We start from the raw sequence: 25,229 nt of genomic DNA on the forward strand, positions 1-25,229 counted from the left end.
CCGCCCCGCGGGCCCGGCTGTCAACACGCAGCGCCCGCCGCCGCCCGCCGAGCCCCGCCGGGCTGAGCCCAGCCTAGCCGGGCCGAGCCTAACCGGGCCGAGCCCAGCCAGCCGAGCCGGGCAGGGTGGGGACAGCGGCTCCATCCCCCCCACAGCCGCTCCTTGACTAAATAAGGCCGATGCTGCGCGCACCGAGCGGGTAGAGCCGGGGCGGGGGGGGGGCACCGGCACCAGCACCAGCACCGCACCGGTACCGGTACCGGTACCGCACCGGGCGGGGCAGGGTCCGGCACCGGCACCGCGTCCGGGACCGGCGGGCACCGGGCGGGGGAGGGCCCAGTCTTAACCCCTGCGCGCCCGCCCCGCATCCCGCCTCCCCCCGCCCCCCCCCCCTTCCCCCCGGGGCTGAGCCGGGCCCGGGGCTGAGCCGAGCCGAGCCGAGCCGCCCGCCCCCCCCCGCCGGAGCCGCCCCGCCGGCGCCGTCCTTGGCTCAAGGGCAGCGGGACCCCCCGCGGCGCGGGGCCGCCTCCCCCCTCAACCCCCCCCCCTTTCCCCCCCCACCCCGGGGCCCGGCGGCGGCGCGGAGCGGGCGGCGGCGCTGCCCCATGGGCCGGGGAACATGCCGGTGCGGCGGGGGCACGTCGCCCCCCAAAACACCTTCCTGGACACCATCATCCGCAAGTTCGAGGGGCAGAGTGAGTGGGGATGGGGGCGCGGGGGGTGAGGGAGGGAGGACGGGGACCGGCGGGGCTGTGGGACCGAGTTTGGGAGTGACGGGGGCGCTTCTGGTTATGAGGTGGGTTTGGGGTGCAGGTGATTAAGCACCAGCTGGGTGGTGTTACCACCTCCCCTGGCCGCCCCCCCGCCAAGCCCCCAGCCCCAGGGCAGTGGTGTTGGGGTGCGGTGGGATTCCCCCCCCACCCGATCCCTGAGGAGGTCAAGTGCCAGCGGGGCTGGAGCTGCGCCCGGGGATCCCGGCCAGCCCGCGGCCTCCCACCACGCCGCGCCGGGCAGCGGGTTTTGGCAGGGAGACGCTGTTTCCCCTGTGCCGGGGTGGGGGGAGCCGGGGGGGCCCCGAGACTTTGCTGGGGTCAGGCCCAGAGTGTCCTCAGCGGGTCCGCGGGGGTGATGCCACCCCACGGGGCCGGGCTGCGGGGTGTCACTGCGCTGTGGGGGACAGGACGTGTGCCGGTGGGTGTCGTGGCCTGGCTGCGGCGGTGGGGTCCCCGGGGTGGTGGGGTCCCCGAGATGGTGGTGGGGTCCCTGTGGTGATGGCGGTGGTGCCAGCGGCTTGTGGGGTCTTTGGTCGCCGAGAGGCCAGAGCCACCGATGTGTCCGTGGATGGATGGATGGATGGATGGATGGAGCGAAGCCTCCCCGGTGGGGGGCACGTCGACACGCGGGGCTGACCCTCCCCTCTCCCCCCCAGGCCGCAAGTTCATCATCGCCAACGCGCGGGTGGAGAACTGCGCCGTGATCTACTGCAACGACGGCTTCTGCCAGCTGTGCGGGTACTCGCGGGCGGAGGTGATGCAGAAGCCCAGCACCTGCGACTTCCTCCACGGGCCCCGCACCCAGCGCGGCGCCGCTGCCCAGATCGCCCAGGCACTGCTGGGCGCCGAGGAGCGCAAGGTGGAGATCTGCTTCTACCGCAAAGACGGTAGGAACCCACTGCCAGTGCCGCCGCTGCCGCCGCCGGCGGAGATTGACGGTTATTTGGGCCGCGGGTGAAGGCGGCCGTCCGTCACGGGCAGACAGACCCTTGAGTTCGTGGCGTGTCGAGGCGGGCGGCCGCGCCGTGCCCATCCATCAGCCCCGCTGCGCCGTGGGTGGCGCGTGGTGACGGCGCAGCCGGGAGCGTGGCACCGCTGGTGGGGCTTTGTCCTGCCCCATCGGCACTGCCAGGGGGGCCACAGGCCTCCCCGGTTACCGCAACGGCTCCCAGCGGGGTGATGGTGGCCATGGGTGCTAGTTGGGGTGCCAGGAAGCCACTTGCCATGGGGCGGGAGCACTGTGCCGCAGGGCGCTGCAGCAGGGGGGTGATGTGGGGTGCAAGGACGAGACCACAGGGAGCGGTGGGGGGACCATGGTTCGGGGCTCCTGCCCCACTGGCAGCGACTCAGCCTGCCCTGTCCTGTGGGTCTGGCTGCCCCACAGCTGCCCCACGGCTGGCTAGGCCAGGCCGCGGGGCTTGAGCCTGTGTCAGGCGTCGCGGTGCCACTGTCCCGGCACAAGTGCGTGTGGGGGTCGCCGGCTGTGCTGCACCCCCGTGGTGCTGGGGACGGGGGGTCCCTGCTCCGGGTGACTGTGCCGGCAGGTGGGTGCCGGGCCCGGGGTTGGCAGCCCCGTGTTGGCGGTGCCATGGCCGCCCCGTGCCGTGGCCGTCGCCGGTGCCTGCGCCAGGTGTCCCGGCTCTCGCGGCAGCTGTCTCCGGTTCTCAGCACCCGACCCCGGTTCCAGCGCGCGGAGTAAACAAAGCTGGTTCCCAGCTGCCGGCCCCACGCCGCTCTGCCAGCAGCCGCCACGTGGAGCCACGACGGCTTCAGCTCCCCGGTGCCGCCCCAGGGTGCTGGGGGGCCAGGCTGGGGCTGGGGTGGCTGCTGGGGACTGAGCTGGGGTCGGGGGGAGTGTGGGGGGAGCCCCCGGTGCCTGCGGTGCCTGGCGCAGCGGGGGCCATGGCGCAGCGAGGTGGGGGGGGTCTGGTGCTGACACCTGGTGGGGTGCAGGCAGCACGTGGTGACAAGGCCCTCGGGGCGGGATGGGGGGTCCCAGGGGTGATGCAAGGTGGGGGTCCCCAGCCTAGGCCTTGCTGTGCCCTGGGGTGGGGTGCAGCTCCGTCCCACTGCCCCAGGCCCTGGCGTGAGGATGGGGTTTCCCATGCCCGTGGGCTGGGGTGCCGGAGGGGGCACCCCGGGACATGCAGCAGCGGGTGCCGGGGGGGGGGGGGGGGGGTGTGGGGGGGGTGGCTGGTGCTGCGGCAGCGCTGCCCGCGCCACGTCCCCGGGGAGTGCGGTGTTTCCGATGGGATATTTATAGGTGGCAGCATCAGCGGGTGCGTGCGGGGGCCGGGAACTGCTCCTTAACCCTCCCTGCTGCGGCCAGGGCCTCCCTGGGGCAGGGGGGCCGGGGGGGGCTCTGCAGGACCCAGCTGCCCTCATCCGTGGGGCAGGGGAGCGGGGAGGAGCAGAGGTGGAGGCAGCAGGACCCCCTGACAGTGTCCGACCCCCAGGATATGGGGTTTTGCCGTACCCCCAGGTCTGCCCCTTGTCCCGGGGGGGCTGTTGCGGTGGGTGCTGGCTGCGGGTGCTGCGGCAGGCAGCAGGGGCTGCTGGCTGAGCTGAGAGAGCAGGCATGGGGTGCTGGGGAGCAGGGGTCCCCAGAAGTCCTGCCTGCTGCCGGGGGACCCCAAGCACGTGCACCCCCCCCCCCCCCAGCTGCCGCGGGGCAGGGACCCCGCCGCCTCCGGCCTCATGGCTGGGCCCCGACAGTCCCAGCACATCCCCGGCATGCGCCGCCATCACTCGCCTCATCAGTGCCTTCGCAGTCATGCCGCAACGCTGAACCCCACTCCTCCGCCTCGACGCGCCCCCCCCCCTCAGCACCGAGCCCCCACCGCGGCACCCGTCACGGCCCCGGGTTGCGGTTGCGCGGCACGTGGCAGCGCCGTAGCCGTGGGGAGCTGGCTGGGCCCCGCCGCGTCGCCTGCCGCTGCTGCAGCCATTAGTTTTGAGCGACGTTGTTTATACAGCCCCAGCGCTGCTGGGGACGCTGGAAGGTCGCGGCAACCGCGGGGAGCCATGTGCCCCAGAGACGGCCTTGGGCTCACCAGGGCAGCTGCCATGGTGCTACGCTGCGGCTGCGGCAGGGAGGGGGCCAGGGAAGGCGCAGAGACCACCCCTGCCACCGCCGACGGCCTTTGTGGCGGCGCGTGTCCCTTGCCGGCGGCCAGGCCGAGGGCACCAAGGAGCCACATCATGCCCTCAGCCCCCACCTGCCCGGCACGAGGTGGCACATTTTGGCTGCGGGCGCTTGCCCCTGCCCTGCCCCATGCCGACACGGCTTCCTCGGCCCGGCCAAGCCCCGCCGCGGGCACCACGCTGGCACCGCGGCTCGGCGGCCACAGGCGAGGAGCAGCGGGGACACGTCAGCTCCCGCCAGCGCTGTCGGGGCCACCCGGGCAAGGTCGTGGCCTCGCGGCAGCACGGCAGCCACGCTGAGCGCCGGTGGCCTTGGCCTTGTAGGGTGGTGGGCAGCGTGCCAGCGCCAGCACGGGGTGTTCTGGGGGGGTCCTGTGGGGACCACACGCTTGGCTGGCCCTGGGGTCACAGCACCAGGCGCAGCACCGGGGGGGTCCCACGGCACCCTGAGGGCTGCGGTGCAGGGAGGGGTGTGCGGTGCAGGCAGAGCTGTGCCCTGGGGTGCCCGGTGAGGAGTGTGCAGGGGTGGGGGTGCAGGGTGCACAGTGTGGCGTAATGTGGGGTGCAGGGTGTTGGGGTGCACGGGGCAGGGTGCACAACATGGCAGGGAGTGGGGGTGTTGGGGTGCAGGGGTAAGGGTGCAGGGTGCACAGCATGGCATAATGTGGGGTGCAGGATTTTGGGGTGCAGGGATGGGGTGCACGGGGCAGGGTGCACAACATGGCACAGTGTGGGGTGCAGGGATTGGGGGTTGGGAGGGGGTGCAGGGTGTTGGGGTGCAGGGGTGGGGGTGCAGGGTGCAATGTGGGGTGCAGGGATGGGGTGCACAGGGGAGGGTGCACAGCATGGGACAGTGTGGGGTGCAGGGTGGGATGGGGGTGCAGGTGTTGGGGTGGAAGGGTGGGGGTGCAGGGTGCACAGCGTGGCACAGTGTGGGATGCAGGGTGTTGGGGTGCAGGGTGGGGTGCACGAGTGGGGGTGCAGGTTGCACAGCGTGGCACAGCATGCAGTGGAGGGTGTTGGGGTGCAGGGTGGGGTGCACGAGTGGGGGTGCAGGATGCACAGCGTGGCACAGCATGCAGTGGAGGGTGTTGGGGTGCAGGGGTGGGGGTGCACAGCGTGGGCTGCAGGGAATGGGGATACAGGGTGGGGTGCATGGGGTGGGGGTGCAGGGGTGGGGGTGCACAGTGCAGGGTGAACAGCGTGGCATAGCATGGGGTGCAGAGGTGAGGGTGCGGGTGTTGGGGTGCACAGGGTGGCACAGCGTGGGGTGCAGGGTGTTGGGGAGAAGAGGGTGGGGGTGCAGGGTGTTGGGGTGCACAGGGCAGGTTGCACAGCATGAGGTGCAGGGGTGGGGGTTCAGGGTGCACAGCATGGCATAGTGGGGTGCAGGGTGTTGAGGTGCAGGGGTGGGGGTTCGGGGTGCACAGCATGGCACAGTGTGGGGTACAGGGTGTTGGGGTGCAGGGGTGAGGGTGCAGGGTGTTGAGTTGGAGCATGTGGGGTGGGTGTGGATGGATTTGGGGTGCGGGTCTGGAGGTGTGTCGGTGCATTTGGGGCGCGGAGGTGGGGCTGTGGAGTGTGGATGGATTTGGGGCACGGGTCTGGAGGTGTGTGGGTGCATTTGGGGTGCAGGGTGCACCCTGAGCAGGGGAGCCGCCCACCAGCCCCGTGCAGCCCCTCCCCACCCCCCCCTCCCTCCCCCGTGGGGCAAATTCGGTCCCTGTCACTCGTGGCTGGGGTCCCCGAGTCCGGGGGGGCCATGGGGGTGCAGAAGCCTCCAGCTGAGCTGGAGCTGGGGAGGGGGGCAGCCGTTTGGTGCAGCCCCTGGCATGGGGCCTGTCCTGGGCTGGGCAGGGTGCTGGGGGGGTGGGAGGCACAACGGAGGGGCGAGGGGGACAGGGTGTGGGGGTGACATGTGCAGGGCTGGGTGATGCTGGGGGACGCTATGGGGGTCAGGGGGCCCAGCGCATCCCCCACCTCTTTCCCAGGCCAGTGACGCTCTCTGGGCATGGGTGGGTTCATTGTTTCAGTGCCCCAAGCCCTGCACCCCACCAGGGCATCCCACATCCCCCCTGCACCCCAAAGCAAAGCCTCACACCCCGTTTCCCCGCGGGCAGGGGGTCACCAGGGCCGGGGCTGGCCAGAGGCCACTCTGGAACCCCGTGGCGTGTGGTGTGGCGTGGCGTGGCGTGGCGTGGCGTGGCCGTCCCACCGCGCCGGCGGCTGCTGCCCGCAGCCATATTTAGGCATAAAGCCGACGCGGCGGCAGCGGCGGCGGTGCCAAGGGCCGCAGCCCCTGAGCTCGGCGGCGGGGCCGAGGGGGGGCAGCTGGAGTTGGGGTCAGCACACTGTGGGGGGGGTCCCCTCTGCCACCTGGGGTGGCTGAGACCACGGCTGGGCTCGGCATCCCCCCCCCACTCCCTGCACCCTCCCGTCCCGCATGGGCTGGGGGTCCGCCTGCCTGCGGCCCCAGCGGTGCGTGGGGTGGGTGCTGTGGGTCCCTGACCGCCCCCCCCCCCCCCCCCACTCTCCCCCCCGGAGACCCCACTGACAGCGAGGTGAGGTGCGGCGCGGGGGGTCCCACCATCGCCCCTGCCCCGGCGGGCAGCGGGGCTGGGAGGGCCTGGGGGGGTGCCTGGCGCTGGCGCGTGTCCCGGCAGCCCGGGCTGGGGGATCAGCGGGATTAGGATTTCCCGTGGGAGCCGGGTGGGCAAGCTAGGATGAAGCAAAGCTGCCGGTGGCGCCGAGCGGCCATGTGGCCGTGCCGCTAATCCTCCCGCGGCGGGTGGCCTGGCCGGGGACCCCGCTGCGGCCGTGGCGTGCCATTCCCTGCCGAGCCGAGCCGTGCCGTGCCGAGCCGTGCCACGCGCCTCCTGCGGCGTTGGCCCCTTGCCCGCAGCCCCACGTGCAGGCAGGGATTCCCCACGTGGGGTTGGGGGGCCGGTGCCAGCTGGCGGCCGCCGTGCCGGGCTCCCCGGCGCAAACTGCTGGGCCCGCTGCCAGCTTTTGGGGGGGGACACACATGACATGCCGCGCAGGGGTCCCAGCGAAGGGAAGCGATGTGGGGGTGATCCGGCGCCCTGGCGTCATGCGTTTGTTCCCCCCTGCATCCCGTGTCCTGCTGCAGCCGTTGCAGGTGCCAGGGAGGGGATGCTGCATGGTGGCGGGGTGGGGGGGGCTGCGGAGACACACACCCCCTCCAAGCAGCTCCCAGGGCGGATGGGGACCCACACGGGGCAAGGGGCGCGGGGTCAGGCTGGCCCCCATGACACAGCGCTGGGGGGGTGCAGGATGCTGCCCCATCCCCGTGCAGGAGAGGTTACCCTGGGCTGCCCCCCCCACCCAGCTGCAGCAGTGGGATTAACACTGCAGCTGTTAACGAGTCCTGAGCGGCTTAAGCCTGGGCTGGCACCCCAACTGCCCCCAGTGCTGCCCCCCCCCCCCCTCCCGCCCCCCCAGCTCCTGCACTTGCCCTGCCTGGTCCCTGGGTTGTTCTGGGGGGCACTGAGGAAACGGGGCCCCTCCTACCCTCTCATGCCTCAGTTTCCCCCCCATGATGCAGCTGCAGTGGGGCTGGCACCCTGCTGAGTCAGCAAGGGTGGAGGGCAGGAGGGGGTGCCAGCAGGGATGGGGGGGCTATGTTGCCATGGTACCAACCCCCCCCCCCTGCAGGCAGCTGCTTCCTGTGCCTGGTGGACGTGGTGCCGGTGAAGAACGAGGATGGGGCCGTCATCATGTTCATCCTGAACTTCGAGGTGGTGATGGAGAAGGAGCGCCCGGGCTCACCCGTCAAGGACACCAACCACTGGGTCACCCCCACCAACTGGTTACCCGCAGGTAAGGCCGGTGCCGGGATGTGTGGTGTCACCAGTGAGACTTGTGCCAGCACTGGGGCCACACTGACCCTGCTCCTGCAGACCCTGTGTCCAGGTTGCCAGGCCCTGCCGAAAGCACTGTGCAGGCAGCGCCTACGGTGTGGGTTTGGCAGGTGGCCCCCCAGACCCTGATCCTGCCCTTTCCTCCTGCCCAGGGCGCAGCAAATCCTTCAGGCTGAAGCTGCCGGCGCTGCTGGCGCTGGCGGGGAGCAAACAGTCGCTGCCGCAGGAGCCACCCGACGCCGTCGTGGTGGACTTCTCCAAGCAAAGCAGCGAGTCCGGCCCTGAGGAGGCCACCTCCTCGCTGGAGCCCAGCTGCCCGGGGGGGGCCCAGCCCGAGGACCGGGCAGCGCTGATGGGGGACGGGCCGCCCGAGCCCCCCATCACCCACTCCTCGCCGCGCGCCGACCGCCTGGCCCTGCACACCGCCTTCTCCAACTGCAGTCTGGCGCGCAGCCGCTCGCGCGAGAGCGTCCACAGTGTGCGCCGCGCCTCCTCCGTCGACGACATCGAGACCATGAAGGGCGAGGGAGACAAGCGCTGCCACAACCGCCACGCCAGCGCCGGCGTCAGCCTGCACCGTGGCTCCAGCACCGGTACGGCGCCGCCGGCAAACCCCGGGCGTTGTGCGCACCAGTGCCGGCACCCGCAGCTTCTTGCCCCGGCGCAGCGTGCGGCCGTGGGGTGAAGTCATTAGGGCCGGCAGCTCGTTAGGGCCAGGGCCATCTCCTGGCACGGGGCAGCCATCAGCCACAACCGGAGGATGCTGCCAGCGGCTTGGCAGCGGTGCCGGCACGGGGCCGCGGTGGGACCCGTCACTGTCAGGCTCCTCATTGCTGTAATGCTCTGTGCTGCTGGCAGCTCCAGTGCCCGATGGCCCCCCCCCCCCGTCACCCAGCGAGTGAGGGGTGGCTGGGGCAGCCCCAAGAGCCCCCCCCGGCACTGAGCCCTCCATGCCAGGCACAGAAACCTGCAGCCACCCCAGTTTGGCTGGCTCACCGGCCTCCCTGGTGCGCACCCCTAGCCCAGCTGCAGAACCCAGGGGGCTCACCCCCTTCCCCCAGCCCATCCCGCAGCCCCCCACCTATTCCACAGCCCCCACCCCCACATCCCGCAGGCCCGCATCCCCTTGGCAACACCAGAGCAGCAGCAATTGCCTCGTTAACCCCCGATCCCGCTAAGCGCATTAGGGAAGAGAAAAATAATTACATTAGTGGTAAATGATAGCAAGCTGTCGGGTCACGGTCCTGCAACGCCTGGCTGGGGGGGCCCCCCCAGAAGCCCCGGGGTTCCCCTCACCTGCTGTGGGCCCCCAGCGCCGCGGAATGGCAGGGCCGTGGCCCCACCTTGGTGACGGTCCCCCCGCCCAGGGGCCATGAACAACGTCCGGAGCGCCCTGCTGAACTCCACCTCCGACTCAGACCTGATGCGCTACCGGGCCATCAGCAAGATCCCCCAGATCACCCTCAACTTCGTGGACTTCAAGGCGGATGCTTTCCTGGCCGCGCCGCCTGGCGAGAAGGAGATCATCGCCCCCACCAAGCTGAAGGACCGCACCCACAATGTCACCGAGAAGGTCACCCAGGTGAGCCCGCGGGCGCCCACCACGCTGACGGAGGTGACTGGGCGATGCCGGAGGTAGCCGGGCAGTGCTCAGGGCATGGCCAGAGCCCGGAGGATGCTCCACATGGCAGCTGGCTGCTGGAGCTTGCAGGAAGATGCCAGAGCTTGCGGGAAGGTGCCAGAGCTCGTGGGGAGGTGCTGGAGCTCGCAGGGAGGTGCTGGAGCATGTGGGATGGTGCCAGAGCTCACAGGGAGGTGCTGGAGCTCACAGAGTGATGCTTGGGGCTCACAGGGAGGTGCTGAAACTCACAGGACTATGCTGGAGCTTGCAGGAGGATGCTGGAGTGTGAAGGGAGGTGCTGGAGCTTGCAGGATGGTACCAGAGCTCGCAGGGAGATGCTGGAGCTCATGGAGTGATGCTTAGGGCTCACAGGGATCGATGCTAGAGCTCACAGGGAGGTGCTGGGGCTTGCAGTAGAATGCTGGAGTGTGAAGGGACGTGCTGGAGCTCGCAGGATGGTACCAGAGCTCGCAGGGAGATGCTGGAGCTCGTGGAGTGATGCTTGGGGCTCACAAGGAGGTGCTGGAGCGTGCAGGATGGTGGCAGAGCTCACAGGGAGGTGCTGGAGCTCACAGTATGATGCTTGGAGCTCACAGGGCGATGCTGGAGCTCGCAGGGTGATGCTGGAGCTCGCAGGGAGGTGCTGGAGCTCACAGGGTGATTCTGGAGCTCGCAGGGAGGTGCTGCGAGGTGCTGGGGGCTGCAGGAGGGTGCTGGGGACACGGCTGGGTGCCTGGGGTGCCCCTTGCCCGGTGGGGTGCCGGAGGGGCCGTCTGGCACGGGTGTGAGGTGCGGGCTGGCGCTGGCGGTGCCAGGTGGCTGTTGTCCCCTGCCCCGTGGGGGCAGGAGGGTCTCTGTTGCTGCCCTCGGGGGGTTTGGCTGGGGTGGTCCCAGCCACAGAGCTCCCCGTGCCAGGGCGATGGGTGCCGTGGAGGGGAGGCACGCGGCTGGGACGGGCTCTGTGCAGCACGTAGGATCCCCGGGAAGGGGGTCCCAGCGGGGAGCACCCCCCCAGACTGGGACATCCCTCGGCCCCGGGGGGGCCGGGGGCTGGCAGTGGTGGCTAATCCTTGGCACGTTGTGTAACTGCCATCTGTCTGCGGGGAGCAGGAGGCGGCTGCTGCTTAATTACACCCTGATTCTGGCTCCTGCTAATGAACTGAAAGCCGCCGGGGGCCAGTGAGCTCCCGGGACCCCAGTCTGTCCCCACCCGGAGGCACCCCAGGGGAACCCTCTCCCTGTCCCCTCTGCCTTGTCCCCCCAGCCCCCCGGGGCAGCCCCCTGCCATCACTTCCCCTTGGGGACCCCGGCAGCTGGCAGGGGATGGAAGCTGCCCGGGTGCATCTGCCCACGCTCCCGCTCCCCAAGCAGCTCCCCCAGCCCCCCCTGCCACGCGTCTGCTCGCACACGTGAGGGGGAGCCCCATTTAGGACTCCCCCGCTCCCCCACGAAGCTCCCGGCCCTGCTGCTGGAGCTCCTCTCCCAGCAGTGCCAGGGTGGGCACCCAGCCCTGCTCCCCTCGCCAGGTGGGACCCCTCTGCGGGGTGGGGGACCCCAGTGGGGGCCCCCTCAAACCCCCCTTCCCACTCCTTGCAACGTGCTGGCTGGCCTTCCCTGTTCTCTCCAGCGCGCTAACGAGCAAAGCATCCTGATTGCCTTTGCTGTGTAATTAATTCCGATGCTGTGGCGGCTGCTGCTGTGCGGGCAGGCAGCTGCCTGCACTGAGCCTCGGTCATTCCCTCCTGCCCATAACCGGCATCTCCATGCAGTGCCTGGCAGATGGGGGGGACATGGCTACCCCTCCAGGGTGAGGGGCTTGGCACCCATCACCTCCCTGGGACTGGATTGGGGTCCCCGCCGAGGCACCTGCTGCCTGGCACGTGCCTGCCGGGGCTGGACCAGGGCAGAATCGGGGGCCACGGGGTGCTGGCATCGCAGCCCATGTGCCGGCGTGGCACAGGGAGCGGGCGGGCGTGAGCGGCCATTGGGTGACATGGGGATGGCCGCTGCGCTCAGGGCCCTGCCAGTGGGTTGGGGGTAGCCCTGGCTTGGGCATGGCGAGCCACCGGGCCGGCCGGTGCTGGGGGGGCCGGGGCTTCCCGGTGGCAGCACCGTGAATCATCCGCAGTGCCGGCAGCCAAAGGAGCCCGCGCGCCGCCCGCTCCCACAGCTCCCGTCAAGGTCACCGCGCTCTTGGGCCTGCCGGACGGCTCCGGCTAAACCGCGCTGCACCAGCACAGCGGGGATGGGGACGGGGACGGGGCCTGGCGTGGCCAGGCCGGTGGCTGGTGCTGGCCAACGCGGCTGGGATGGATGTTGCGGCATCCCGGTGGCTCGTGGCAGCCCTGGGGACCCCCGGCCTGCTCCAGCAGGGACCCCGGCCCACGCGGTGCCCGGGCTGGGTGCTGCTGCTGCCACCGCGCTGGCTGTGACCGACCCGGATGGCAGACAGTCTGGCACACCGCGGCGGGGGAGCACGTGCCGCTGCCCACCGTGGGTACGGTGGAGGCTGGGGGGGCTGAACCGGGCCTGGCTGTGGGGAACCCTGGCCCCGCTCGCCATGGGGTACCCCGCGGCGCTGCCGGCTGGGATGGGGTCTCACAGGGAGCTGTGGCGGGCTGGTGGCTTGCCGGCTGATGATGGTGGGTGGGTGTAAGGGCGGGGGGCGTGGGGAAGCCCCCACTTGACGGGGCAGGTCCCACTGAGCCCCGGCCTCGCTGGCACACGTTGGGTGAGGACGCTGCACCCCGGGGTCACCCCTCCGCCGGGGATGGGTGGGGGCTGCAGGGTGTGGGCGGAGGCGCAGCAGGGTCTCGCTGCCAGGGCTGGGCAGCAGCCAGGGACACCGGGAGCCGGTGGTGCCGGGAATCAGGCCGGAGCTGCCTGCAGCGGCCAAGGAGTCCCTGCGGCCAGCTCGGCCCCGTCCCCATCCCCGTCCCTGTCCTGCAGCCGCCTCGCTGGGGCTGGGGGGTCCCTCGGGGGACGGGGGGGTCTGCAGGCAGCCGCTCCAGACTCGGGGCGGGCAGGGGCTGGCAGCCAGGACTCCGGGTGCGGGGGACCCCAGGGAGCGACGCGCCCCCCTCTTCCCCCCTCCACCCCCTCACCCCGCCCCGTGCCTCAGTTTCCCCGCGGGGGTGTTCCTGGTCCCACCCCGCGGCGTGACGGGCCCGCGGGGAGTGGCGGAGGCTGGAGCCGGGGCGGGGGGGGGCGGCTGCCGGGCGGGGAGCGGGACCGGCGGAGGCGGGCGGCGGAGGAGGGGGGGGACTCGGGGGGGCGCCCGCCCCGCTCCATCTGCCGCCAGCTCGGGGCAGCGCCGGGCTCGGCTGGGTTCGGCTCAGCTGGGCTCGGCCGGGATGGGGGGCGGCGGGAGGGCGTCGCGGGGCTCCCCCCGCTGAGCACGACCATGGCCCCGGCGCGGCGCGACAGCGGCGACCGCCCCGACGGGGACCGCAAGAGCGGCCGCGTCCGCCGCGCCGTCCGCATCTCCAGCCTGGTGGCCCAGGAGGTACGGGGGGGCTGGGGGCTCGGGTTGGTCTCGGGGAGCGGGGGAGGTCCCGGGGAGCGGGGGGGGGGGGTCCCCTCCCACCGCGCCCGCCCCGAGCCGGCCCCTTGCCCCGACGGCACCGGCTGCTTCGGGCTGCGCCGCTCCGGAGCCCCCCCCCGACCTCCCGAGGAGCCCCCCCCGGAGCCCCCTCGTGGCTCTGGACCCGCGGAGGGTCGCGGCGCGGCGGGGGGGCGGCCGTGTCCCCCGCAGAGGGAACGGGTTCCCGGGCTCATCCCCCCACGAGTGGCTGTGGGGTCTCGGGACCGTTCCCACGCCGGGTTGGAGCCCCCAGGGGCTGGGGGCGATGGAGCGGGGGAGTGGGCACCGGGGGTCAGGGCAGGCGGTGGCCCCGCTCTGGCGGGCTGCGGGGGGCTGAGCATCCCGGGTGTCGGCGGCTGGTGAGGCCAGAGAACTGGGAGCCACGGGAGCCACAAGAGCCACCGCGTTGGCTGGACTCCAGCCGAACGCCGGGGGTGCCGTGATCCGGGGCGGCGCGGGGCATCACCCACCCACGGGCACCCTGGCACCCACCCGGTGCCATGGCCGGGCTTGGCACTGCGTCCGGCTGTGCCGCGGCAGCAGCTGCGTAGTTGTGGCTGTGGCCGTGGCGAGGCGTGTTGCCGCATGGCTGCTCGGCGAGGTGCCGCGGCATCAGGAGGTAGTGGTGGCTACGGTGTCCCCAGGTGGTCCCCGTGGCCGGCCCATCGAGGGTGGCTCATGGCATGGTGGCACGGTGGCGGCGGCTGGGGTGTGGGGCGGTGTGGGTCAGCTCGGTGTCTGCGTCAGCGGGTGGGGGTCGGGTGTTGGGGCGGGCGTGCCGCCCCACAGGGACGTCACCCCGTCACGGGGCTTGACACCCCACCCTGCCACCAGCACCACGGGGTGTCGGTGCTGCCGTCGGCAGTGGGGTGCCTGCATCGCCACCCGGCCCGGGGTGGCCGCCCGTCCCTGGCGTCCATGTCGGGGGGTGCCGAGGGAGCTGCGCCGCTGCCGCAGCTCAGTGCTGTGAGTACCGGCCACCACCAGCGCCACCCAGGTGGGGACAGTCGGGCGTCGGGGTGTCCACACCACCGCAGCGCCTGCCGTACACGCTGCTGGGGCGGCTGGGTGTCTCTGCGGCCGGCTGTGCCCGTGCCTCGCCAATGGTTGGTGCCTGCCACGGTGAAGAGCGCATCGGGTGACACTGATGCTGGCCCCTGAGAGGGTGACGGGTGTCACGGCTGGTGTTGGGCACCTGCACTCATGGTGGCGGCTGTGGGGCACCCTTGGCACCGCGGGTGTTGGTGGGTGCCCTGCTGTGGGTGTCCCCAAGGGTGCCGAGTCCCCTGTCAGCGCTGCTGCATTTGGTCATGGATGTTGGGGTCAGTGCACGGTGGGTGTCAGTGTTCTGGTGTTGGGTGTCCTGGAGGGTGCTGGAAACCTGCTGGTGTGGGGTGCCTGGACGGGTGTTGGGTGTCTGCTGGTGCCGGTGTTGGGTGTCTGTGGCTGGTGGGTACCTGCGTGTGCAGGGGTTGGGTACCTGTGGGTTCTGGGTGCCGGTGTCGGCGCTGGTGCAGGGGTACCAGTGCAGGTGCTGGGTGTCTGGTTTGGGGTGTCTGTCAGTGCGGGTGTTGGGGGTCCGGGGGTTTCTGGAAGGGGTGGGAGTCTGTGCTCGGGGCAGTGCTGGTGTGTCAGCACCCACCTGGTCTTGATGCCGGGCGGTTTCGCCATGGATGTGCGGTGTCACCGCAAGCGCTGGTGTCAGCACAGCTCAGTGCGGCACCCCCGGGGCTGGGGGGTGTCGGGGTGTCGGGGCGCTGAGTGGTGGTGGCTGGGGGATGGCCCCTGGCCGCGGGTCGGGGTATTTGTGGCAGCGAGGGGGCCGTGCCCCGTGGGCGTGGGTGTCTGGGTCACGGCAGGTGCCGCGCCGGGTGCCTCTGGGTGTGCGGGCTGGGTGTCGGGTGCCAGTGTCACAGCAGGTGTCGGCGTATGTGTCACCGTGAGCGCGAGGTGCCGCCTGCCTGCGCCGGGGCGGTGTACGTGTCACCGAGTGTCGGCACCGCCGGTATCTGTGTCGCGGTGACTGATAGGTGTTGTGTCACCGCCAGCGGTCCCGCTGCCTGTCGGCGTCACCGGTGTGGCATTGTGCCCTGCCAGGCCGGTGCGACTGTCCGTGACTGGGGGCGGGGGCCGGAGTGTCACCTCATGTCAGCCCGGCACAGGCACATGGTCCAGGCTGAGGGTCTGCGCCAGCCGGGGGTGGGGGGTCAGGTGCTCCTGTGACGGGTGGGGGTCTGCAGTGGTGCCGGGCACCAGGGCGTGTGGCCGTGCCCATGCCACATGTGCTGGGCACGTGTGGGGGGAGTCCCAGCCCTTCACCGCGCCACCTCCGAGCCCTGCGTGGCATGGGGGGGCTGGGGGCTGTCCCCGCGGCTGGGGGAACGGGGCGGGGGGGCTGTCCCTGGCAGTGGTGCAGCGGTGGGGGTGTCCCAGGTGGGGGGTGTGTCTGTGGGGCTGATGGTGCCCGTCCCCTCTCGCCCTCCAGCCATCCATTCTCAGCTGCCTGCAGGGCCAGGGGTCCCCCCAAAATGGGGGACGCGGGGCGGGGGGGGGGTCCAGTGCAGTGGGGTCCTGGTGGTGGTGGTGTGTCCCTGGGTGTCTGGGGTCTCCCTCCATGCACAGCCGGACCCTCCTGCCACCCCCCCCGCAGGCCCCTCTGCCACCATCCAGCCCCCCGGGGGATTGGGGGGGGGCATGCTGCCCCTGGCCTCACGCAGGGGCTGTGGGTGGGCAAGGGGCCAGAGCAGGCGGGGGGAGGACACACCGGGGGTCGCACCGGGCTGAACGGGGGCACGGAGACCTTTTTGGGAGGGGGGGCAGCGTGTGGCCCTGCTGAGGCCCGGGGCACCTGCCCGTGCTGCCCATCCTGCCCGCGCTGCCCGTCCTGCCTGCACTGCCCGTGCTGCAGGCAGGGATTTGTCCCAATTTGGCGCGGCAGCTGCGTTAATTTTAGAGGCTGGCTGGTTGCTGGAGCCGCCCCTCGGCCCCCCCCCCGCAACCGCTGATCACCACGCACCCCCCAGGCTCCCCCCCCATACCCCCGCGCCCCGCCCCGGCTAAAAATGGAGCGGGGCTGGCAGAGCCGCAGCTTAAAGGGGCCGTCGGGGGCTGCCCGGGGTGGGGGTGCGCGTCTGGGACCCCCACCGGACCCCCACCTGCTGTGTGGGGCACTGGAGCCCCGGGGGGGGTGGGCTCTGCCCCACAATACCTGTGTCCCCGCCGTGCCCCTGTCCCCCTGACCCCCTGTGTCCCCGTGGGACCCCAACCCCGTGTGTCCTGCAGCATCCTCACCCCCTGTGTCACCCTCCCGGTACCACAAACCCCCGTCCCCCCACCGTACCCATGACCTCACCTGCCCCCGTGGCAGCGTGACCCCGTATGACCCCTCAGCAGCGTGTCCCCCACTGTCCCCCTGCAGCACCCGTCCCCCCCTGCTGCCTGGGGGGTGGCACGTTTTGGGGCAGGGGGTACTCGAGGCACAGCCCCCGCCCTCGGGAAGGGGCATGCGAGCGGCCCCTGCGCTATTTCCACGTGCGGCCCCTTCCCCATGCCAGTGCCGCCGGGACCACCCGCCGCGCGGGCCACACACATGGCCCTGTCCCTCCCCATCACGGGGCGCGTGGGGACGCGGGTGCCGGCAGGGAACCCCTGCGCGTGGGTGGCAGCGGGTGAGTCACAGCTGACAGGGACCGCGGCGCGTCCCCGGCGCCGTCACCGCGTGTCCTCCGTATCGGCGTGGCTGTTCCCGCGCCGCCACGCCGCTTCCCCGGGCTGTGCCACGGCACGCGCCCCATGAAGCCACCAAGGCCGGTGGCACCTGGGGACAGTGGGTGACGGGGGCCACGTGTCCCCCATGGGGTCATCTGCGTCCATAGGAATGTTTTGGGTGAGCCGGAGGGACGGGACCCACGTTCCCCGGCCTGTGAGCGCTGTGCGGGTTTACGTGTGTTCGTGGCGTGTTCGTGGCGTGCACACGCCCCACGGCATCCTGCTCACCGCCGCCGTGCTGGACTGCATCCCCCCCACACCAAGCTCAGCTGCCGGCACCAGCACGGCGCCCGGACGGCCGAAGGGGTGCTGACAGCGCCGGGATGTGTCCCACTGCGTGCCGTGCTGGGGCAGCTGCTGCCTGGGCTCGCTGCCTGCCCCGCTGCCTGCCCCGCTGCCCATGGTCACCTGCGGCTGCACCAGGGTCCCCGTTGCGGTGGCCCCACGCCACGCCATGGCACTGAGCCCCACCAAGCCCTTCAGCACGTTGCCACGTATGGTGCCGCATCACGCCAGGCCACTGGGCACCCCGAGTGCCGGAGGGGTTAAGGGGCGGGCGGGGGCCGGGCGGAGGTGGGGGGGGGCACATCCCCAGCTGTGGCAGCGGGAGCAGGGCAGGCTGGGAAAAATTTCCGCCCCAATAATTTTTCTCTCGGCTGCCGGTGGTGCGTGTCTGCCGCCTGCCGCGCGGCCACTCTAGCCTCCCACTGACGCCGTCCCACCGAGGGGTGCCCGGCTACCGTGCTCGGCCAGGCCAGGGGGGGTGTCGGGATGGGTGCAGGGTCTGCTGGTGGGGGGCCGTGTCCCCGGTGCCCACAGGGCAGCCGGCGGATGGGCGGCAGGGGCTGAGTGCCACCGGCGCACTATGGGCTGGACCCGGCCCCACGGGCGGCCGTGAGGATGCTGGCATCGCTCCTGCAGCTGCTCCAGGAGTTGCCGGGTCCCCCCGCAGCCCCCCCCGGGGCCGGAGCAGGACCCATGTCCGGCATCTCCCTCTGCGGCACCTGCCTGTGCCTTGACGGCGACGCTGCTCACGCCGCGGGGCCGAGCCAGGAGGAGAAGGTACCGGTACCGTCGATACCCAGCCGTGGCACATGCCGGCAGACCCCGAGGCGGGGGGCCTGGCACGGCTGTGCCTGCGGGACTGCTCCGGGGAGGGGTGGTGGGTGCTGCCACGCGCGAGACAGGAGGGTCTGGGTGCTGTGCGCACCCCAGGGGACCCGTGTCCTAGTGGTGGCTGCGGGTGGGCTCGGGGTCTGTCCCCCTGCAGCCGCCACCGGCTCTGGGTTTGGCGTGGTTACGTAAAGCTGCCTCTTGCTCTGCCGCTGCCTCAGCATGCACCCACACCCCCCACGGGCGGCACGGCCTGGGGAGCCCTCCCTACCCCCCCCAGGGAGCACTGCACCCCCTCGGGGCTGGAGTGCCGGATGGGGCCCAGGGGTGGCTGCGCCCCATCACGTTCTCCTGTTCTCATGGCGCAGCCGCGGTGGCGCAGCCAGACGGTACGAGCTGTGCCGCCGCCGGGCACCGGCAATTCGGCATGGTGCGGGGGCACGTCGTGGCTGGGAGCGGGAGCAGCGCTGGGAGGGACCCCCCCCTTGGGCTTGTGCTCCCAGGCTGTGCCCCCGTGGCCGGGCAGGGCTGTGCTGGGTCTCCTGCTGCGCAGTGGTTGGGGGGGTATGGCCGGGGTTGGCATCACCCCCTTCTCCTGTCCCTGCCTTCGGGTACCTGGGGCTCCCTGTGGAGCAGCTGGAGGTGGCCAGTGGCCACCAGCCCCAGGGCTGCACGGCCCCAGCACTCCCTCCCCGCCGCAGGGCCCCTCTGCCCCACAGCACCCTCTCACTCGGTCCCTATTTATAGCCAGTGCCCCCCATCCCGTGGCCGGTACATCTAATCCCAGTGCCAGGCGGCCGGGATGGACGGGCGCAGCTGCTGGGGCACGGCTGTGCCCCCCCAGACCCCCACGTCTGGGTTGCGTGTGTGCACACACATATGTGTGCATGTGTGTGGGGAGGGGAGGGCGGCGGGGGCTCCGTGGCACTCGTGCCCTGGCACGGCAACAGCCTGGGGTGGCCGTGCCAGCCCGCAGCTGCGTCACTGGGTGTCTCCAGGGCTGCCGGCCCTGGTTTGGCTGCAGCTGTGCCAGGATCCCGCTGGGTCAGGGAGCCCAGGCAGAGCTCCAGGGTGGCCGCTGCTGCTTTGGGGGTGGCAGGGGGTGGGGGTGGCGTGGGCCAGGGGCTGGCAGGGGGGCTCGGCCCCACAGAGCTGAGCCCTGCCCGCCCGCCCAGGTGCTGTCGCTGGGCGCTGACGTCCTCCCTGAGTACAAGCTGCAGGCGCCGCGCATCCACAAATGGACCATCCTGCACTACAGCCCCTTCAAGGCGGTGTGGGACTGGCTCATCCTGCTGCTGGTCATCTACACGGCCATCTTCACCCCCTACTCGGCCGCCTTCCTGCTCAACGACCAGGAGGAGGCCCAGCGCCACAACTGCGGCTACTCCTGCAGCCCCCTCAACGTGGTTGACCTCATCGTGGACATCATGTTCATCATCGACATCCTCATCAACTTCCGCACCACCTACGTCAACTCCAACGAGGAGGTGGTCAGCCACCCCGCCAAGATCGCCATCCACTACTTCAAGGGCTGGTTCCTCATTGACATGGTCGCCGCCATCCCCTTCGACCTGCTCATCTTCGGCTCCGGCTCTGAGGAGGTACCTGCCACCTCGCCGGGGTGCCACCGTGCCCTGGCTGGGCTGGGTGCTGTTTCAGTGCTGGGTGCTCCCTGCGGGGTGATGCTTGGGGGTCCTACCTGTGCCCCCAGGCTGGGGCCGGGTGCCTGCGCTGCCAGGGCGGTGGGTGCCAGCTTGGGCACAGGCAGCGTGTAGCACTGAGCACAGGGGTGGGTGAATCTGAGTCTGGCTCTGGGGGACCCCCCCAGCACCCCAGCACTGATGGAGTGGTGCTGTGCTCACCGGGGTTTAACCCAGTGGTTAATGTGCCTCTGTGGGACCCCCCCTAGCAGCAGGGGGGTGGGGGGGTGTCTTTGCCCCGGGGAGGCGGCGCTGGGGACACCTGAGCCTGAAGTGGGGAGAGGGGTGGGGGCAGGACAGGCCCTGGCACCCTGCGCTGTCGGGGCTGGTGGTGCCCAAACCAGGGGGGCCACCGGGAGGGCTGGGCCTGGCTGCTGCCTGCTGCCTGGTCCTGTGCTGGGAGGGGGGGTGTCTCTGTGGGGAGGCGGGGCAGGGCTGCCCTTGCCTGCAGGGAGAATGGGGTTCCCTGGGTTGGGGCAGGGACTCCCCTCCACCTTTCTGGGGGGTGCTGAGTGGGGGTCTCCCTCAGTGACACCCCCCCCACCGCCCCTCCACCCTGCAGACCACCACCCTGATTGGGCTGCTGAAGACGGCGCGGCTGCTGCGCCTGGTGCGGGTGGCCCGCAAGCTGGACCGCTACTCGGAGTACGGGGCAGCCGTGCTCTTCCTCCTAATGTGCACCTTCGCCCTCATCGCCCACTGGCTGGCCTGCATCTGGTACGCCATCGGCAACGTGGAGGGGCAGCGCATCGGCTGGCTCCACTCCCTGGGTGACCAGATCGGCAAGCCCCTCAACGCCAGCAACCCCCTCTATGGCCCCACCATCAAGGACAAGTACGTCACCGCGCTGTACTTCACCTTCAGCAGCCTGACCAGCGTCGGCTTCGGCAACGTCTCCCCCAACACCAACTCCGAGAAGATCTTCTCCATCTGCGTAATGCTCATCGGCTGTGAGTGCCCCGGCCCCTGGCCGGCCACGGGGGGGGCTGCTGCAGTCGTGCCAGCGGGGAGGGCACGTGTGGGCCGACGGGGGAGCGGGGGGGGGCATGTGGGAGCGTGCGAGTGCATGGGGGAGCTTGCATAGGCGTGTGGGAGCATGCGTGTGAGCACACGTGTGTGTGACCGTGCGTGTGTGTGTGCGAGCTCGCGTGTGTGTGGGTGTGCATGCGCACATGAGTTGTGCCAGGGCAGGGTTAGACTGGCTATTAGGAAGTATTTCTTTCCAGAAGGGGTTGTTGGGCGTTGGAATGGGCTGCCCAGGGCAGGGGTGGAGTCCCCACCCCTGGAGGGGTTTAAGAGTCGGGTTGACCCAGCGCTGAGGGATCTGGTGGAGTTGAGAACGGTCAGTGTGAGGTTAATGGTTGGACTGGATGATCTTCAAGGTCTTTTCCAACCGAGATCATTCTGTGATTCTGTGAGCATGCACTTGTGAGCACCCATGTACGCGTGTGAGCCTGTATGCGTGTGACAGAACACGTACGAGCACGTGGGGGTGAACACGCGCACATGTCATCCTGCACCGCTGGGCCTGCCTGCACTGGCGTGCACCCGTGAGCGTGCCACGGAGCCACTGCCCATCCGTGGGACAGCCCCGCGTGTGCGAGGCTCTGCGAGCTCCCTGTGCTCCTGTGGGCCTGGGCGTGGTGAGTGCGGGTGCAAAGGCTGCGTGTTGGGGTGGGGGGAGCCCAGTGGGACCCCCTGTGATGGCTTGGGGCGGGCAGTGGGGTGTGTGCGCTCACACTCATGTGTGGGACTGCATCGCGGAGACGTGCCCTGATGACGATGGGCGCCCCATGCTCCCGGTCCCCACGTTGCGGGGGAGCTCTGGGGGAGCGTTGTCAGGGGCCGCCCCTCACGCCGCTCGCCCCCCACCGCAGCCCTGATGTACGCCAGCATCTTCGGCAATGTGTCGGCCATCATCCAGCGCCTGTACTCGGGCACCGCGCGTTACCACACGCAGATGCTGCGCGTCCGCGAGTTCATCCGCTTCCACCAGATCCCCAACCCGCTGCGCCAGCGCCTCGAGGAGTATTTCCAGCATGCCTGGTCCTACACCAACGGCATCGACATGAACGCGGTGAGCGGCCAGACAACAGTACGGCCCCCACCGTCCCGGCCCCCCAGCCACGCAGTGTGACCCCCCCGCCGTGTCCCGCAGGTGCTGAAGGGCTTCCCCGAGTGCCTGCAGGCAGACATCTGCCTGCACCTGAACCGCAGCCTGCTGCAGAACTGCAAGCCCTTCAAGGGGGCCACCAAGGGCTGCCTACGCGCCCTGGCTATGAAGTTCAAGACCACCCACGCCCCCCCCGGCGACACGCTGGTGCACGCCGGCGACGTCCTCACCGCCCTCTACTTCATCTCCCGCGGCTCCATCGAGATCCTGCGCGGGGACGTGGTGGTGGCCATTCTGGGTGAGCCCCCGAGGGACCCAGCGCCGGGGTGGGGGTGCCTCCGTCAGCCCTGGCAGCAACAGGAAGCCTGACGCCCCACCTTCCCCGGTGCCGTGTACCCCCCCCCAGGGAAGAACGACATCTTCGGGGAGCCGCTGAACCTGTATGCGCGGCCGGGGAAGTCCAACGCGGACGTGCGGGCGCTGACCTACTGCGACCTGCACAAGATCCACCGCGAGGACCTGCTGGAGGTGCTGGACATGTACCCCGAATTCTCCGACCACTTCTGGTCCAGCCTGGAGATCACCTTCAACCTGCGCGATGTGAGGGGCTGCTGGGGGGGACGGGGGGTATGGACTGCGCAGGAGGCACCCATCCTGCTCAGCCTGGGGGGTCCTGAGGAAGTTGGGGGCATCTGGCACGGGGGTGCCCAGGGATGGGGGACAGCCACCACAGGATGCCCCCCAGCATCACCTGGCTGCTAGGGGGACACCAAACCAAAGCCCCTCAGCATTGCACCCCCCCCCGGCACTGGCACCAGCACCACGTGCTGCCCACGCAGCTTCCTGTAGTCCCCAGTCCGTGCCAGCCTGGGGTGGGGGGTGTCTGGCATCCCTCCCAGTCTCACACCCCGCCCCACTCCATCCCTGCAGACCAACATGATCCCCGGCTCCCCGGGTAGCGACGAACTGGACAACGGCTTCAACCGCCTGCGGAAGCGCAAACTCTCCTTCCGCCGGCGCACGGAGAAAGGTGGGACTGGGGGAGGCCGGGCTGATGGGGGGGTCCGTGCCCTGAGGGGCTGCAGTGACCCAGGGCATGTCCCCCCCACAGACGCGGCCAACGCCGGGGAGCTGCGGAGCGGGCAGAAGGCGTTGCGGCCGGGCAGGAGCTGCCAGGCGCCGGGGGCCCCGCGCGGGCCGGCTGAGTGGGAGCCCTGCCACTCCAGCTCGCCCTCCAGCTCCCCCTCCAGTGACGAGGACGAGCCCCCCGCGCCCGGGCCGGGGGCCGCCGCGCTCTCCCCCTTCCGCAGCGCCCGTCCGGGCAGCGAGGCGCCTGCGCCCGTCGAGGCCGAGGAGCGCAAGGGCAGCGACATGTGCAATCCCCTCTCAGGTGGGGATGAGGGGGGCTCAGGATGGGCTTGGGGGTTCCCCTATTCATCCCCTCCCTGCTCAGGGTTCTGTGGACCTGCCCCCGGCAGCTCCTGAACCCCCATCGCTCCATCTGCCTCTCCAGATCCCCAGCCCGTGCCCTGCACCTTCGCCTGCACTCCCTCTGCCTTTGCATCCCTGTGCTCTGCTTGGGGGGGGACCCTGCTGGGAGACCCCAAGGGTACTGATGTTTTCTACCCCCCGGCCCCTCGCCTTTACAGGAGCCTTCTCGGGGGTCTCCAACATCTTCAGCTTCTGGGGGGAGAGCCGGGGGCGGCAGTACCAGGAGCTGCCGCGCTGCACCATCCCGGCACACGCTGCCCTCAGCATCCCGCTGCCGGCCCTGAGCCGCCGCCAACGCTCCGAGGTGGAGACGCGCCTCGACCTGCTGCAGAAGCAGCTCAACAGGTACCTGGGGGGGGTTAGCAAGGGCAGGACGATCCCATGGGAGCCCCCCGATCGCCCCCAAAGTGCCCTGCGCACGCCCCAACGCGTGTCTGTCTGCAGGCTGGAGACACGCATGGCCGCGGACATCAGCTCCATCATGCAGCTGCTGCAGCGTCAGGCCGTGCTGGTGCCCCCCGCCTACAGCACAGTCTCGTCTCCTCACCAGCCCCCTGGCCCCCCGTGTCCGCTGCAGCCCATCCTGCCCATCACCCCCATCCAGCCTCTCTCTCAGGTGAGCACTGCTTAGTCCCCAGACCCCCAAGTTTGGGGCAGCCCCTTTCCCCATCCTCCAGCCCCACTGCGGGCTAGGGTCACCCCTGAGCCCCCCAAGTTGAAGGCAGCCCCTCTCCCCATGCTCCACCCACACTGCAGGCTGGGGTCACCCCTGAGCCCCCCAAGTTTGGGGCAGCCCCTCTCCCCATGCTCCAGCACCACTGTGGTTTAGGGTCACCCCCGAGCCTCCCACACTTGGGCCAGACCGTTCCTGTGCCCCATCCCACCATCCTCCAGCCCCACTGCAGGCTGGGGGTCACCCCTGAGCCTCCCAACTTGGGGGCAGCCCCTCTTCTGTGCCCCCCACTGCCCATGGGTGCACCCCAAAGCCGGGTGGGGGGCACACCGAGCCCCCTCTCCCATCCCCGGCCTGGCAGTGACCCCGGCTGCCCTCACTCCCACAGGTTCCCAGCTACCCAGTGCCGCTGGAGCTGCCGCGTGCCCCGGACCCCCGTGACGACCCCCTGCCACCGCCACCAGACGTGGTGCTGCTGGTGGAGCCAGCGCCGCCGCGTCGGCTCTCGCTGCCCGGACAGCTGCCCGCCACGCCGGACACACAGACGCTGCATAGACACTGCTCCGACCCCGGGAGTTAATGGCCAGGGCAGGGACGGGGCCGGGACCCCCGGCACGACGGGACGCGGGACCCCGTCCCCAGGCCGCCGGCCGGGCCGGTGGGCTCCAGGCCACCGTCCCCCACGGACAATCCCTCCCGCCGCCGGCAGCCCGCGGGGGGGGCGGCGGGAGCCCCTCAGCACCCCCACGTTAGCTGGCCTAACCCGGGGGGGCCAGGCCCCCCTGCCCCGCCGCCGCACCGGCGCTTCCAGGGCTCGGCTGGCAGGACTGTCAGACGTGTGCTGCTCTTCGCCCCCCTTCCTCCTCCTCCTCCTCCTCCTCGTAGTGCCGCAGCCCCTTCCCCAACCAGACCCCCGGCCGGCCGGAGCCCACAGCGGGGCCGGCAGCGCGGCGGAGGAGGGGGGAGCGTGGTGGGGAGCTGCGCAGGGTGCGCACACGTGTGTGTGTGTGCGTGTGTCATGCGTGTTCCCCCGTGCTGCGGGTCTGCCCGCTCGCACTCGCCCCGTGTGTACACGTGTGTGTGTGTGTGTACTCGTGTCCAGCGCCCCGGGGACGCCGTGTGTGTCTGGGGGGGGGGGGGGGGAAGTGGGGGGGGCTGCTGCTGAGCCAGGACACACGTGCTGTTCACGTGTGCATGTGTACGTTCACCCCAGCCATTGTCCCTGTCCTTGTCCTGGCTGCGGGTGGCTGTGACGTCTGTGTGCCTGTGGGGCAGCGCTGTGGGTTCTGGGGGAGCATCCCCCCTCCCCTCACCTGCTGCATACCCCCCCCCTCGTCAGTCATGGTGCCCCCCAGATCCCCCAGCTGGG

The 25,229-nt window shown here is 71.0% G+C and overlaps 1 protein-coding gene across 1 annotated transcript; it reads left to right on the forward strand.

Annotated features, from left to right (window-relative positions):
- Positions 1–530: 530 nt before the first annotated feature.
- On the forward strand, positions 531–24,999 carry KCNH2 (potassium voltage-gated channel subfamily H member 2). Its single transcript, XM_074852685.1, has 15 exons — positions 531–695; positions 1,430–1,660; positions 7,593–7,757; positions 7,951–8,391; positions 9,166–9,380; positions 19,059–19,484; positions 20,146–20,533; positions 21,461–21,660; positions 21,742–21,994; positions 22,103–22,296; positions 22,627–22,726; positions 22,808–23,086; positions 23,346–23,532; positions 23,632–23,803; positions 24,249–24,999. Exons 1-15 carry the CDS (start codon positions 620–622, stop codon positions 24,438–24,440), a joined length of 3,519 nt encoding a protein of 1,172 aa, XP_074708786.1. The 5' UTR covers positions 531–619; the 3' UTR covers positions 24,441–24,999.
- The last annotated feature ends 230 nt before the right edge of the window (positions 25,000–25,229 follow it).

The sequence above is a fragment of the Strix uralensis genome, chromosome 1, assembly GCF_047716275.1.
Source record: "Strix uralensis isolate ZFMK-TIS-50842 chromosome 1, bStrUra1, whole genome shotgun sequence".
NCBI lineage: Eukaryota > Metazoa > Chordata > Aves > Strigiformes > Strigidae > Strix > Strix uralensis.

What these genes read in the sequence shown, in the direction of transcription:
- KCNH2 (XM_074852685.1), top strand. Translation starts at nt 620, where the DNA reads ATGCCGGTGCGGCGGGGGCACGTCGCCCCCCAAAACACCTTCCTGGAC. An exon ending in TCGGCTCCGGCTCTGAGGAG is followed by an intron (nt 19,485 to 20,145) that starts GTACCTGCCACC and finishes TCCACCCTGCAG; the next exon opens with ACCACCACCCTGATTGGGCT. An exon ending in CTGCGTAATGCTCATCGGCT is followed by an intron (nt 20,534 to 21,460) that starts GTGAGTGCCCCG and finishes CCCCCACCGCAG; the next exon opens with CCCTGATGTACGCCAGCATC.